At 34.7% G+C, this 15824-nt stretch overlaps 2 protein-coding genes across 12 annotated transcripts; one reads left to right on the top strand and one right to left on the bottom strand.

The window, feature by feature from the left end:
* The first annotated feature begins 871 nt into the window (after positions 1-871).
* LOC116842643 (E3 ubiquitin-protein ligase Iruka) lies at positions 872-6942 on the top strand. 3 transcript variants are annotated; one of them, XR_004377754.1, is made up of 10 exons: positions 872-1188; positions 1283-1421; positions 2481-2612; positions 2701-2861; positions 3286-3408; positions 4034-4194; positions 4594-4709; positions 4813-4910; positions 5315-5453; positions 5527-6942. XR_004377754.1 is itself a non-coding variant. In XM_032812144.1 (10 exons), exons 2-10 carry the CDS (start codon positions 1338-1340, stop codon positions 5538-5540), a joined length of 966 nt encoding a protein of 321 aa, XP_032668035.1. In that variant the 5' UTR covers positions 875-1188; positions 1278-1337; the 3' UTR covers positions 5541-6942. The 3 variants fall into 3 exon arrangements, 2 of the variants coding, with proteins under 2 accessions (XP_032668035.1, XP_032668033.1); XM_032812144.1 differs by having other exon boundaries at positions 875-1188; positions 1278-1421; positions 5315-5391; XM_032812142.1 differs by having other exon boundaries at positions 883-1188; positions 5315-5391.
* LOC116842641 (transcription factor Sp4-like) lies at positions 5712-15700 on the bottom strand. Of its 9 annotated transcripts, none has more exons than XM_032812134.1 (12): positions 15029-15698; positions 14786-14953; positions 12804-12990; positions 12251-12565; positions 11681-12092; positions 11375-11559; positions 11152-11241; positions 10769-11032; positions 10443-10680; positions 9866-10349; positions 8967-9261; positions 5712-8886 (listed from the first exon to the last, which is right to left on the bottom strand). In XM_032812134.1, the coding sequence occupies exons 3-12, from the start codon at positions 12837-12839 to the stop codon at positions 8722-8724; spliced, it is 2484 nt and encodes an 827-aa protein (XP_032668025.1). In that variant the 5' UTR covers positions 12840-12990; positions 14786-14953; positions 15029-15698; the 3' UTR covers positions 5712-8721. The 9 variants fall into 9 exon arrangements, with proteins under 9 accessions (XP_032668025.1, XP_032668026.1, XP_032668031.1 ...); XM_032812135.1 differs by having other exon boundaries at positions 15058-15698; XM_032812140.1 differs by having other exon boundaries at positions 11152-11238; positions 14786-15699.
* Between the last annotated feature and the right edge of the window lie 124 nt (positions 15701-15824).

The following is a 15824-nucleotide window of genomic DNA, read 5'->3' as shown; positions in this document are numbered from 1 at the left end:
AGATGGAAATACTTTATTTTGATTGATGCATTTCTGAAGATGGATGGAAATACACCAATCAAAACAGAGTATTTCCATCCAGCAAGTAATCCAGCACGAAAACAAGCATTATGGCCGGTATTCATAGTCCGATCTTATATTTAAGATCATCTTAGGCTGCATTCAGATTCTCTACCCGGGTGCATTCTAATACTAGAAGTGCTACAGTATATGTTATATATACTATAGCGTTTCTAGTAATAGAATGCACCCGGGTAGGGAATTTAAACGCACCCTTAACTACTGTTTTAAGATGTCATGAACCAATCACAGAGCCGTATTCGCATCTTAAGACATTACTTAAGACGGTTTGAAATAAGATTTGACTATGAATACTGGCCTATATGTCGCCGGTTGCGTTCAGTCGAGAAAGCTGCTTTGCAACTGTTGTAAAATTCGTGAATCTAATTGGAGCATGCTCTTAATTTTGGTTGAATCCAAGAGCATGTACCAATCAGATTCACGAATTTTACAACAGTTGCAAAGCAGCTTTCTCTGTCGAACGCAGCCATTGGTTTTACTTCCAACTTTTTACTATTTACTGCATTGTAGAATGGGCTTTACAGAATCGCACAGAACTAAAATTATGAAAATTACAACATTATCTACAGAGAAAATTGGCTGTGCAGTTCAAGTTATGCACACAGAGGCGCTTCAAAATGAGGTAACAGCTAAATTGGACATGACCGCTTTTCTAATGACAGTGTCACATAAATATTCCGTATTGCAGCAGTATAGTATCATATTAATTGCGTCTCTTGTAAAGAACGCCTGTCGTTACGTTAGTTTGTATATTCATATAATGTGAAATCCAAACAATCCTAACTTACATATCGTTGCTAAATCACAAAAATGTTCGTTCTTAGACTTCTCGATGGCTTTACCGAGAGGGCGTTAGTTAGCACACCGAGAATTTTTTGTACTACACTACTTGCGCAACTCTCATAAGAATTGTCGATCTTTGATGTTATCTTGCCTTCGGTGGTATTTGTCTGCTAGATAATCGCTATAATTATTCGTAACAAGTTCAAAGTGACTTGAAGAACAGTGAATAAGGCTCGACAAAATCAGACGTTGTTAGCTTCATCCAAACGTTGAACTGGACCTATTAAATTGGAGCTGCTGGTTAACTGGTAGCCGCGAAACAAGGTCTGTCGTCTAGTTACACCCTACTACACTTTATTTCTCGTTTCTCGCTCACTCTCACGTGCCTAAACGTATGTCTATTTTGTCTTAAGAGCAGAAAGTGTAGCTATAAAGCCAACATCTACGGAGAAGTAGAAACGGACACGTAAAACATGGCGGAAGCCGTTGTGGACGGGGCTCCGATGTCTCGATTTTTTTGCCACAAATGCAGTGTCGAAATTGAGCGTTTGTTGCCAGTAAGTAAATCATGATAATTTCCACGGCCATTACCTAATGGCTTGACTGCCTGTTTGAGCCTGCTCGGCACGTATGAGTGCGCAAATGCCACGTAAAGGAACGATCATTACGAGAAACTGTCATTTCGAGACAACGTGCGGGAAGTCCGTCTCTCGCCCGTTTCTACGCAAAACTTCGATCTAACATTCGTTTTTTATGCCAAACAGCGAAATACCAGGTGTAGTGTAAATTCGTCACGTAAACGTTTTCTTGTATCGCTGTTTCACTATGATCTTCTAGTATAACAATATGAATTAATTACATGAGTATACTAATGTACTTACTCATGATGATATTTGTAAAAAGTGTGAATTCACAGCAATATGTATGGCCTTTTAAAAAATTATAGTTTCTTAAAAGAAACGATTTCTTTTTATATTTATTTAAAAAACATGTATATATAAGAATAATGTACTTTAATTAACTTCTTAGTCGATAACTTAATCCAATCAAATTTACTCATAATTTTATGCATAATATTGTTAAGATGCAAAAACATTATGTATCATATGTTAGAATATGTAACAAATCAAGTGTGTATATATATATATATATATATATATATATATATATATATATGTATATATATATATATATAAATTGATCAAATATAAATATACTTGATCGTTATATCTAAAACTAAATATAGTCCTGACATTTGTATATATTCTAATTGAAGATTCAGTAAATAAGAACAATAGATTCTTTTAGTTGACAAAGAGATGTGGTAGTGATTTATGAAAAATATACTTATGAAAGATATTAATAATTTTTCTGTTTCTTATAGTCAAACTGTTTGGAAGAACTGTTAACCATAAATCTTTAAAACAAAATCATTATTTATTAATTCTTTACAACTATATTATTCATTAATTCTTTACAACCATACTCAACTATCATTTTAATCAGATCAGAGAATTTGTCAATTTTAATTTACCTTTATGTAATTTTTTTGCTGCAATACTATAGAAAAAATGTTATATAGAAAATTGATAATATGTAGCTGAATTTTCTTTTAGAATTACACATGTCCACGATGCTCAAGTGGTTTCATCGAAGAGTTGGAAATTAGCAGTAATGAGTACAACTCAAATGTGGATGTAAGCAATGAAGATTTAAGTGATGTTGACGTTGATATTTTAGGATACCATGTGAGTAATTTAATCCAGTAAAAAATATCTGTCCATGCTAATATAACATATATTTATAATCGTTTTAAATGCTCTTCACTTGATACAGTCTTCGCAACGTCACCCAGCTGAGCGAGATTTAATAGATATGATATTGGGCCTTTCAAATACCAATCAACAACCAGGTGCAAGTAGCAGAAACTATGTACTTGGCAGCAGAAGAAGGTCTAATTGGAATCGCACTCCTCCAGAGGGGCGTCGTAGTAGCAGGTACATCACTTTGCTTTTCCTGTACCTAAGTACATTGCACATTACCGATATAATATTATAGCTTAATTATAATTTATTACTTATTCAATTTTTTTAATTTGTTTTTTTTTTTATACACCAATATAGAATGTACGTTTTCAGTTTATATATGTACACACAACACACGCACGCACACACGCACACACACACACACACATATATATATATTGCAAATGAAAAATTGAAAAAATGATAAATTAATACTTTGAGATTCGTGATCCACTCGGAAACACACTGTACACTCTTTGTTCTAATATATTGAAATAGGTGAATAAGCGATGCCGTCAGCAAATCAGAATGTAGAAAAAAATCACAACCTTGCAGTCGGCGGACCATATAGTAATAATAACTTAAGAAGTTAATAATTGAATTGTTTTATTTATAGCACCCGAAGGAGACAAGAAACCTTACCGGTGCCCGTAGAAAATTTCATTCACGATTTTATCTTCAACCTCTCAGGAGCCACAGGTTTAGGTCACACTGTGGGGCAAGATGCGCAACCATCGGTGTAAGTTATTCTATATTATTTTGTCATAATTACTCGTAACCGATATTAAGTGATGCAATTACAGAATACAGATTATAACTCACAAGTACAAGTAATAGATATGTCCAGATTTATAAATTACACATTTTAATTTAACAGATTTTCTCCTATAAACAGCAAAGAATTACATGCTTTATTTTATATTACTGCAGCATTAATTTTAAAAAAAGCAAGTAATATGTAAGATGCAACTGAAATAAGGTGATCAAATTTTAAAAGTGTATTCCACTCATCTTAAATATGAAAAAAAAATATGAAAAAAGGTCGTCACGTAAATATGTTTAGAAAATCTAGAAATTCTTTCATGTGTTTTAATTTTTTTTTCTTTTGAAATATTTCTTCCCTTTTTTGCTACCTCTCCCTGTTTTCTTTCTTCTAATCGAAATTAACAATTTTTTATGGATGTGTATATTCTTGTAAAGTTAGTACATATATCGTTATTTTAATATATTTTCTCAACAGTGGCAGCAATAAACATACAGATATTCAGAAAGCTCATTCAACTATGAGGAACAAGTTATTAACAAATCTCATTTATCCTTTGGCATTATTAAAACAATGCAAAATAATGTAGATTCGATATTAGATTGTTCTTGGGAAATCCTGGAGATTATGTTTGGGGACGCGACGGATTAGATGCTATTGTTACGCAATTATTGAACCAAATGGATGGCACTGGACCACCGCCTTTGCCACGCAAGCAGATTGACGAAATACCCACAACTACCATATCACAAAGTCAAGTCGGTTAGTATTATACAGTGAGAAAAAAAAAGTATTTTGTACACTTTATCTTTTTTAGATTTTTTTACGTGTAAGAAAGGTATAATGTTACAGAAAAGCTACTATTTTGCTGTAAACATTCTTCATACAAACATTCATCACACAAGATATGTATTACGTGTTCTCACTTGTATTGATTAATTGCATTACATAAGTATATATTGTAGTAGCATTTTTCATTTTGTGTTAGATTTTTTCAAGATTATAAAATGTACAAATGCTTTTTTTACCCACTGTTATATACTGTCCATCTAGTTTGCATCCGTGTAAAACGTACAAACCTACTAATTTTGTACACAATGACAACAGCAATTATACATATTGAATTATATAAAGTTTTATCAAAGTGTTTGTGTTGTGCAGATTCTAAACTACAATGTTCCGTTTGTTGGGAAGACTTTAAACTGTCGGAACCAGTTAGACAGCTACCTTGTCAGCATGTCTATCATGCACCATGCATTGTGCCATGGCTGGAATTAGTAAGCTAAGAAAAATTGCCAAAGTTTTCATTTTTATCAATGATATGTAGATACATCAATATCGAACTGTAAACCTTACTTATTTGATATTTTTCTGTGCCAGCATGGAACTTGTCCGATTTGCAGACAAAGCTTGGGAGATCAAAGTTCAGCCGAAGCGAACCAAGATACTGTTGGATCCAGTTTAGCTGCTTTATTCAGGTTAGCTCTTTTTCCTTAAAAGAAATATATTTGTTGATGAGTTATTTATTTTGCAAATATATGTGTTTTCAAAAAAGTCGCACGTAACTCACTCCAACTAACATCAGAATCAAAGTTACTAACTACTAGAGTTCTCCAACTTTATGAATGTTTCTCTATGCAAGAATAAAATGTCTATATAAAAAATTTTTTTAATTATGATCAATTTCACTTAATTTTATCTGTAGTTGAGAATTTGCCTTGTGTAATAAAAATATAAAGAGATAAATTATTCCAAACGATTCTCTCCGCGAAATAACACGATTTTCTTCCTTTTTTCTATTTAAATAAATTTTATTTGTTTTTAGTAGATTATGATTTATTGTTAGTAATATATTGTTTCTATTTGTCTGTGCATCTCATAGGGTAGCTAATGAATCAAACAATAGCCGCACGTCATCAACTTCGTCATCTACAGGCAGTAGCTCCAGTACTTCCTCGAGTGAGATTTGAGAGTGATATTTATCTTTTAATTACCTTGTTTCGCGCGTAATTTAGCCGAATGTATATCTATTTTCACAATGCTGATTACAATTTCCAACACTTTCTTGTCCTTAATGCATATATCTTGTTACAGATACTACCATGTAATAACTGCAAAATTTAAACTATATTGTCACTTAATCGACCGATATCTCAGTGTGAAGTGTTGAGTTGAAAACGACTGTTCTGTTCCACATTCAGCGAATTACGCTAAACCAACATCAACATAAGAGAAATCATAGATAGATAATGGGTGCATATTTGTCTTTATATTATTTCTTTTTTTTTTAATTGCACTCCGCAATTCGATTTAAATTTCATAAAAAGTTTTTGTGTTTTTGAATCTGGTACTTTTTTCGTTAGAGAAGGAACTTTTTACGATTTAATTCCAGTAAAAGTGTAAGAGTAACTTACATAGTCTTCGACATTGTTTACATATTGACAGCTCCGCTTTAAGTAGCGATAGTCAAGATAAATTCAAAATAAATTGACGGAAGCGATTTTCTGATATTTATATAAAAAAAAAGCAATTCTTTCACATCGCCGAGACTCAGTAAAATACAAACGCATAAACGTATTAACGTAACATTAAATTGAAAAGAAAAACGTGGTTTAAAGGACAAATTAATAAATTTAAGCAATGAATATCACGAATTCTTCAAAATAAACTTAGGTGCATGTAAGAATACTTCCGTCTGCAAAGAGGCATTTAAAACTCATTTTATTGCCATGCGAATTGACTTCAATAGAGATCGCAATCATAAAAAAAAAGGAAACTAGCGTAAAACATATGCACTTATATTGTTTCGATTTTTAATTTGTATATACGCTAAAATTGTAAAAAGTATACAAAAAGAATATTTTAGATCGTAATTATTTTCTATCTTTAAGTTTGGTCCGGTGAAGTGACTGTACTAAGATATGTATATATACTTCAGCAGTTTCTGAGTCTCGACGAATAAACATCCAGATACGCGACGAGCAATTTTGTTTTTCAATTTCGAGCAGTTTTTTAGAAATATAAAGTTTTCTTCAAAACATATAAACTGCTTGATGCACTATTTCTCGGTTTTCTTTTTCTTGAAAACTAATATTTATGATAAAAATGCGCATAATGCGATAGAAATAAATAGAGATACGCAAGGTATCTACACATATTTCTATAGCAAAAGGATATAAGAGGACAAGCACACACTCGTAAACGTAAATCCTTACAACCACAATGTGTAGTTTGCAGCAGTCGACGAAGTTAACGTTTATATTGTAAACATGAGATAGAATGTAACGTAAAAAGATGTGAGTAGCATTTAGATGTTTACATATAGTTACCTAAATTTTTCGGCCAATAACTGTCATGTATACAAATAAAAACAAAGAAATGTTTCCGCGTTATCTATGTCACGCGATGGACAACCCTCTGCCAGAGCGCGTTTACACAACAGAAGAAATAACGTATTATGCTATTGAACGTCGTTGTTTCATCCCGAATAATAAATCATTTATTTTGAAAGAGACTTTAAAATATTGGAGTAAAGAGCTTGTAGACGAAAGTTTTAAGTGTGAAACATTATCAATATTTTTTGTTTAATGTACACTGGAGTGCATAGATTCTTTTGAGTGTAGAAGGATGTAAATAAGCACATCATCTCTTTGGCTCGTAATAACGCATCTATCCCCAAGGGCCATCGCCCAGAAATCGAGCGCATCTTTATTTATTACATCTTCATTTATTTTATATTTTAATTATCCATGAAATGCCATTAAACCAAAATAGAATGGATGCAAATTTAATGGATGAAACTACCTCTCAATGCTACATCCCTCTTTTTATATTATTTTGATAATTGTTGGGAATCGCATAATGACACAATAGTAGAACGTTTGCACATGTTACGAAAAATTGTGCAACTCGCAGAAATGCATCCACGATATATCTATATTACATACATATAATTTACATATAAATATAGATATGTACATGAATTCAGAATAAAGATATCTTACTCTTTTTATTATGATTTTTATATATTTAAATTTAAAGCTAACAGTTTTATTAATCTTTAAAAATAATATTTGTTAATATATAAAACCACGTTATATATTAAAAAGAAACAATAAAATATTGACCTAAAAAATTTTTTAAATTTCCAATAGTAACTTAAGACCGGTACTACATTAATTGTAAATCGCAAGTCAATCGTTTTTCTTACGACCAGAGAAGAATTGACTGTGATTGGTCAATTTTCTTGCGACCTTGAGACTTGCAACTAACGACTCTAACACAAAAGGGATAAAACTTTTAGAGAGTTTCATCTTCTAAACTTGCGTTTCAGTCGATAAAAAAATACGTATATCTCTTAATTTTGATTATTTTACAAGTTATTACAGTTTCATCACAATCTAACGTGGACATCGCGAATGTTCCCTTACGAGTACTCAAAATTATTTCTTATGTTGTGTATGTACATAAATACTACAATTGTCAAAGGAGGCAAAACTGTTTTAAACTTTGCGTTCATGTAGCGCATTATGCGCAACGGTTACTCGATTTAAAATAATCCGATAAAATAAAAGCTGAATATATCTCTAGCTACTGTCTCTACTAAGATATCAAAAAATTTTCAGAATTGTAAAATTTTCTTGTGCAAAATTTTATACATTGATATACATTATATATATATACACACAAATATATACATACATACAGCATACATACATACGCGCGCTCATGCACGCATATATGTAGTAAAAAAATAGATTGTACATTATAAACAATAGGCCTGTTTTTTTAGCTGCATTAGTGCTGCACTGGAACTTTGTTCTTTTTCGCTTCAATGTCGTTATACTAATAATTTCATTCTAAAGACAAAAAGTGCAACCTTAACTAAAAAAAAAACAGGCCTTACGATTATCTCTGTGAACTCGCGATGTTTACATCGAATATTCGAATCTTTCACTCAGACAACTAACGCTAATTTAAATTTAACGCACGCAAAGTCGTAATAATATTAATTTTTACTAATATTATCAGAAACTGAAATCTTACTAAATATCACTTAATCGATAAGTTTTAATCCTAAAGAGTAATTCTCTGTTCTTCCTTCAACAGTCCAATTTCCCGTTAAAAAAAATTGTCTCGAGATAAACAGAGTTATAATTCCGCTTGTATTACAATCATATTAACTGTCATTACTAATAGTAACAATTATTAGTACAATAATTATTACTAGTAGTCTTCACTAAAAGTAATCTATATCTCTTGTCCCATGACGTTATGTACAAAAACTTTTTATTCATTTGTTACGTGATTCGTTGACTCGTTCTTCATATTCTCAATTTGTTCCTGAATAGCGAGATCAGACTGTTCTGTTTCCTTTTGTAGAGCTATAATGATTTTTTGCTCAGTGGAAGACTGACTGTCGGAAGATCCTTCTTGTGTAGAAGTAGCAGCTTCCTGTTTATATTGTATAAACATTGTATTTAATGAACCTAATCTTTTTCATAAGTCGCGGTGCACTGCGATTAAATACGTACCGTACTTCGAAGCTTTGTGTGTGTTTTAACATGTTTTGTTAAGTGATCCGATCGCATGAATTTCTTCGAACACTCCGTACACTGGAAACGCTTCTCGCCAGTGTGCGTTCTACGATGCCTTTGTAGTTCGTCGGATCTGGTGAACTTTTTACCGCAAAATACCCAGGTGCAAACAAATGGTCGTTCGCCAGTGTGCCAGCGTAAATGAGCGCGTAAATGACTCGTTTTTCCGTAAACTTTATTACATCCAGCGATGTGACATATATGTTGCCGCTTTCTGGTTATATCTCGGTTTCTATAGGAAAGAATTATATATTTATATGTATCTTTAAAATATAATTATCTATCTATAATATAGATATCTATAAAATATATCTATAATATATATTTATATGTACCTTTCTCCCCTCTACAATATAGATATATATTTTTTTTGTAACCAGCATAATTTCCTAACTGATGTCGTTAACGTCCAATTTCTATTAAATATTAATGTTATAAAAACGTAATTATGTTATGAATATTGTTTTTAAAATTATGTGTGTGTGTAACGAATATAGTTTTATAAAATTTAGAATATTAGGCTGATGCGAGAAGTTTGTCGTGTTTATCAAATAAAGTAGAAAACGAAATTATCCAATTTCGAAAGATTAATAATTGTTACAAATCAGATGAACGACGTTGACTCAGCATTTTTTTTTTAATATCTAACAAAGATTTCTTTGCTCTCCTTTTATTATCCTTTCAGTGATTTTGACACTTAAATTTAATAGAAACATAACAAATCAGTTGAACCAATTTAATATTTAAATCTAGAATAGTATCTAGAATAGTATCTAGAATAGTATCTAGAATAGTACTTAGAATAGTATTTGATAGAATTAAAAGTAATTGCTTACCTGTCTCCTTCACCGCAATTGGGACACGTGCACGCAACTCTCCTACGGTGTTGTTTGGTAGTATCACCTTCACCATTGGGATTGGACGTGTTCGATACTTGTTGTTGTTGTTGTTGGGGTATGGGAGTGGTTGTCGTTAAAGTCCCATTCGATTGAAGCGTCTGTAGGATCTGCCACTTTGTAGGATCACTTGAATCAAGTTGCACCGTTGGCGTAGTAACGATAGGCGTAGTAGCTGTGGCAGGTAACGTTTGCACCGTAGCGGGTTGCAATGCACTCGCTGGTATTACTTGCACATTGCCTAAGCCAGGGATATTTTGCACAGGTATCGATTGTAGGAAACCATTCGTCGTATTCATCCCAGTAGCCGGCTGAATTTGCATTATGCTTCCATTGTTCACGCTCCTCACCACGTTGTTTTGTTGTGCAGTTAAATTTGCTAGCGCGGATGCGGGAATGAGCGTCAATTGCTGCCCTTGCGCTCCTACAACAAAAAAATGTATCATTCCAGATTCGTTTGAGAAGTGAGAATTTTCTACTTAGTGCCTATTAAGACAATAATCGACGATCTATTTACCCGTAATTGTAATAGGTTGCACTGTAGGTTGGGTCGACTGTGCAGCAGGGATATGTATTACTTGTCCACTGGCTAATTGACTAGCGTCGATACTGGTTACTTTAATATCGCCCTCGACCGTGTCGGGTGCTCTTGTTAAAGTCGATAACGCCTGCACATCAATTTTTTGACCATCTTTTGTGGTGATTACATTACCATTTCCTGTTACAGTTCTTCCTAACGCGCTTATACCAAGTACCTAAAAAGATCAAATTTCTTATGCAATTTTGAATACACAAATAAGCATACATACATAGAAGGAATCTCTTAATTTAAAAATGTCTTACCTGCACGTTGCTAGGAGTTGCAACTGTTGTGCTCCAAGTTGCTACAGTCGATGATGGTGTGGAAGATTGTTGTATCTGCTGCTGTTGCTGCGTTTGCTGCTGTTGTGTTTGTGACTGCGATTGCTGCTGCTGTTGTATCACTTGTTGCACCACTTGTACCTGTTGTTGTTGCTGCTGCGCTTGAGCGACTTGCTGTTGTTGCTGTTGTTGAACCGACTGCACTACCTGTTGCTGGGTTTGCTGTTGAACAACTTGTTGCTGCGCCTGTTGACATGCAATTTACTGAGTTATTTGTGCTATTTGTTGACTATAATTATTACGTTGACATAATTTAGTAGAATTACAGAGAAAATTATTTATAACTACATTTAACTTATCTTTACCTGAAGATTCTGCAGCTGTGGCAGATTAGCGATTTGCACTTGCTGAATATGACCATTCGGAGAGATTATTGATGCTACTTGAGGTATCTGCTGAAATTAAAACAACCAGAATACATATCTTCACTCATACAATGTAAAAAATTAATGGAACCTATTCATTATTTTTCGATCGGTATATGTACTTGATTATTTTAACTATCTAAATGATTGTCTTGTGACTTACTTGTGTGATTTGAGGTATCATTTGTGTCGTAGGCATATTAAAAACATTTGACAAGGCTTGAACAGGAAAGTGTACAGTCTGAAAAACGGTTTGGCCGTTACTGGCAGTGACTGGTACTTGCACAGGCACAGTTTGTTGAACATGTTGCATAGGAAACTGAAGTGGTCTTACTTGTACACTTTGACCTGTAAGAATATATGAATACCACTTGATTAATATTATACTAGAGAGCAAAGATAGTTAGACAAGCATGTACAAAATATTAAAAACAGAAAGTGACAAGATTTTAATTTCATTGAGACGTACCTGTTGGTAATTGCACCGTCTGTCCTGTGATATTCTGTATAATCGAAGTAGGAAAGACATTGGGTGCTCTTATCAGGCTAACAGGTTGCGGTGTAATAATAGTCTGACCATTAGCTAATTGCACCTGTTGGCTACCTAGCTGCACTTGTTGACCATTTGTTGACGTTGCAAATTGCATCGTCGGTTGCGTTTGATGATGATTGCCCGCCGCGGATATTGCGGAGGACGGAATAAATAGAGCCTCTTGTCCATCTATATTAACAGTTTGCATTTGTGGAATTACACTATAACTAAGCTGCTGCTGCGGTTGTTGTTGCTGCTGCGGTTGAGTCTGCTGCTGCTGTGGTTGTTGTTGATTTTGTTGCTGCTGTTGTTGAATAGCCTGTGTCTGAGCACTAATAATCTGGGCACCCTATGAAAATGTACATTTATAAATTATCGAATTAATTGTATTTAGAGAGGCCAAAACAAACGATCTATTAATCGCCAGGTTAAAAGAATATATATGTGCCCAGTTTTATGTTTATATCAATTATGCAAACAAAATCACACAATCACGATTTTACATACCTGCAAGAATTGATGGGGCAGTGACTGGACAGAAATTGTTTGTGCTCTCTGTTGATCGTGTTGTGTTTGTTGAGTTTGTAAAGGCACAAAATTCTGCAGCTGCTGTAGAGTGATAACTTGCGGTTGTTGTTGCTGCTGCTGTTGCGCCTGTTGTTGAACATCTTGCTGTTGTTGCAATTGCTGCAACACATTTGCACTTAAAAAACGAATTTGTGGCTGGGCAGTTTGCTGCTGTTGTTGCTCTAATTGTTGCGCATCTGCTTCATCGTGTTGCGTCAACGATGTTTGCAAAGGATCCTGCTCTTCAATTTCATCCTACAAGTAATTTTAATACTATTTTTTCTGTATTATCCTGAATGTGTTGTATGTAACACAGTCTATATTTATAAACTATTACTGTCTATTATTATTACAAATACATATACTATTAAATATTTATAAAAACTATTAATATATTAACCATCCATATAAATGTATTCATATTAATCTATATTAACATCAATATAGAAAAATAAATTTTGCAAAAAATAACAATATATAGCGAATACTTTACTTGTGCAATATTCCTCCCATCTATGCTTCGTTTCATGATGACTGATAATATTTTACAGTGCACACAATTTATAACAATATATCTGATGACATTTCACGTCAAGTACCACTGTGCTCAGGCTCCATAACATAAATGTAAGTATGTTGTCTATAGCTACAGAAAAGGACTTGTTCTAGAGGGGATACTCCTGAAAAAAGAAACAGAAAAAGAATTTTATAGTTTACATACATTTTCTTATTAAAATACTGATAATTTTATAGTATATAAAATAATGTAAATCATAAAATTATTCCAAAATTATATCAATTCTTAATTTGACAGCTAAAACAAGTAAATACAAACAATATTTACAGAGATGAATTTACGAAAAGATTTAAGTTTAAATACTTATCACATACATATTATCTTAAATGATGTAAGAAATATAAGTTTGTTAGAAAATTATAAATACATTCGGGAGATTTCCAAAAATAAACAAAGGTGGAAAAATAATACCAATTTGACGGACGCTTCATGATTATCTATCAAAATTATTATCGTCTTTTCTTTATTAACTTAATACTGTATAACCTATTATTCATTTTTTGAAGTTATGTGTAACCTTTCATATACACGTAAACACTCTTACAACAATCGAATTGTCAGACAGAATTGTAGTCATGGTTCACGAATATCTAGATACGCAGCAGACGTCCAATGAAAGAATATTTTTGAGTAGTTTCACAAGATAGACTCTCTTATTGGACGCCGCATGGTTACTTCTCAAAACGCTCTCACAGAAATACCAATTCCATAAAACAACTGTTACCAACTTAAACTACGTGAAAGCACAACATTCTAATAAATGTACGGGAAATGCTTCAACTAAAAGTATATTAAATTCTTTTATAAATTTGTTTTATCCTTTACAAAAACTACACCATCTAATTAATACTTGAGATATTTGCTATTTCCTTTTGTAATTAAACTATACAAAAACGGTTCTTAAGTCTTGTGTTCACGATGCTAGAAATCGGCTAGAGATCTGAGAAAAAACAATCAATTCATTTGCAGCTTTTACGAAAAAGTGAGTTTTATTGGTTACATTTTCTCGAATCGAGATTTCGGACTGATTTTTAACATCATGGACACAAGGCTTTATTGCCGATTGTTCCAACCTCTTGGTAAGCTATCTCTCTTGGGTAGCTTTGTCCAATTTAAAAAAAAAACAGATATATAATTTAACTATTAAATAGCTTACCAAGAAGTTGGAACAATCGGCCCTTAACAACGTTATTGTTACGTTGTCGACGCGCTTTTCCATTATATATTACGGAATCACTGAGATATGATTTTATAACTTGTTAATTGTCATTAACGATGATATCGTGCGTCGTTACGCGTCTTTTCTAGCATATACTATATCTGCGTAATGTCAACAGCAGTTAATGAGTTACGGAATCGCACTGCTAACCATATTTTGGATAATTTTGAGACACCTTGTAATATCCAAGTTGAGCCATAAGAATTTCAGTGAAAAGCTAAAGAGAACAAGACGAAAGAGAATCGAAAGCTGTTTCTTCAGCTTGTCCTTCAGCTTCATTTTTACTTCTTTTTAGTTCTATTCATTATATTATTCTTGCAAATTCTTTTCCTCTCGTGTACACATGCAGATGATACTATATGATACTATATGATACAGTCAGTAATAGATTTTTGGAAGACCACGCGTCTCAACGCACGAGAGGCAAGTACCACGTGCATGTAACTCGACCGCTCCCAACGCTCTGGCAACTCTTCAGAGAGGAAACAATCAAGGCCAACAAACGACGAGAGGCGAGTCCGCGAACATCCTCCTAGCGAGAACCGGGACCTCGCGATCGAGGGGACCGCCTCCTTACGCCCCTGTTCGAAGTGCCCCTCCCGACTTATATCGAAGCACGCGCACGACTTCAACACAATGACGGTCTAACCATGTGTAAGTCGCACACCCGCCCACTCACCCGCTGTTCCCCGTGACGCTCCTCACTCACACCCTGGCGTCGCTGATAACGGGAAGGCAGACTCGCGATGCAGCCTCCACCCACTTTGCACAACGGGACCCACCTAACTTGGAAGTACACCTAACGAGCACGTGTTACCTCGCCGGAAGATACCGTGGCTTGTCGTGCCTACACAAATACTAGCGATATTAGTTTAACCAATAATCGGAACACGACAAACAGAGACAGAATGCCAAGTCTGACCCACGTAATCGCGATCAACGAGGACTCACACTCCGATAATTCGTCCGTCAGAGACAAACTCGGTCAGAATCGATCGAGAAGCGTCACTATGCGTATCTGCTTATTTGAGTGCATGAATGATCGCAGTAGAACCAGTGAGAAACCAGTCACACCCGGAAACACACGGCTTTCTCACTCGTCTTTGTTCGCGCGTCGTATGCACAAGCACAAAGCCACACATATGCACGTGCCGCACAACGCGCGCCACCGAGCTGCAGTATGCGCCCGCGCATACACTATGTCTATAATAAGTAGCGATTGTTAACTATGTTAGCCTGCATTGGTCGATACACGAAGAATCAACGGCAACAGAGGCACGACGATCAGCGTGCAGCGTGCAGCGTGAAGCACGGCGTTCAGCGTTCAGCGATACACACGCGAGCGAATCAATCGCCAAACTCGACCTAAGGACGACGCGATACGATTTCTCTTGATGGATCGTGGAAACTAGTGCGACCTCATCGCACGTGTGCATACACCCACTACACGCCCCGTTTAGCCTCCTCTTATTCACGTCTCTCGGAAACGGAAGAACGAATACTAACGAATATCGTCGTAAAGATACCCCAGTCTGAACATAGCGACAACGCACAGGCGCACAGCTCACGGACAAGGAACGATGGGGCGGTGCGCGGGTCGCAACGTCGCCAACATTGCAACTTGCGCTCGGCGAACGATGGCACAGCCACGTCAATTGGTCGCTCATGATTCACGCTATTCGTGATTGGCTGCCACCACCGCCAGCCAACCGAGTTGA

The sequence above is a fragment of the Odontomachus brunneus genome, unplaced genomic scaffold (genome assembly GCF_010583005.1).
Source record: "Odontomachus brunneus isolate Ranch 3 - 2012 unplaced genomic scaffold, Obru_v1 Obru_scaffold_026, whole genome shotgun sequence".
Taxonomy (NCBI): domain Eukaryota; kingdom Metazoa; phylum Arthropoda; class Insecta; order Hymenoptera; family Formicidae; genus Odontomachus; species Odontomachus brunneus.
This window is presented reverse-complemented; position numbering and strand designations above follow the sequence as displayed.

Coding starts and splice junctions, on each gene's coding strand:
- LOC116842643 (XM_032812144.1), top strand. CDS start 1,338: ATGGCGGAAGCCGTTGTGGACGGGGCTCCGATGTCTCGATTTTTTTGC. Junction 2,862..3,285: donor GAGGGGCGTCGTAGTAGCAG/GTACATCACTTT, acceptor TTTTATTTATAG/CACCCGAAGGAGACAAGAAA. Junction 4,911..5,314: donor AGTTTAGCTGCTTTATTCAG/GTTAGCTCTTTT, acceptor TGCATCTCATAG/GGTAGCTAATGAATCAAACA.
- LOC116842641 (XM_032812134.1), bottom strand. CDS start 12,839: ATGAAACGAAGCATAGATGGGAGGAATATTGCACAA. Junction 12,566..12,803: donor ATGGGAGGAATATTGCACAA/GTAAAGTATTCG, acceptor AATTACTTGTAG/GATGAAATTGAAGAGCAGGA. Junction 12,093..12,250: donor TGCCCCATCAATTCTTGCAG/GTATGTAAAATC, acceptor ACATTTTCATAG/GGTGCCCAGATTATTAGTGC.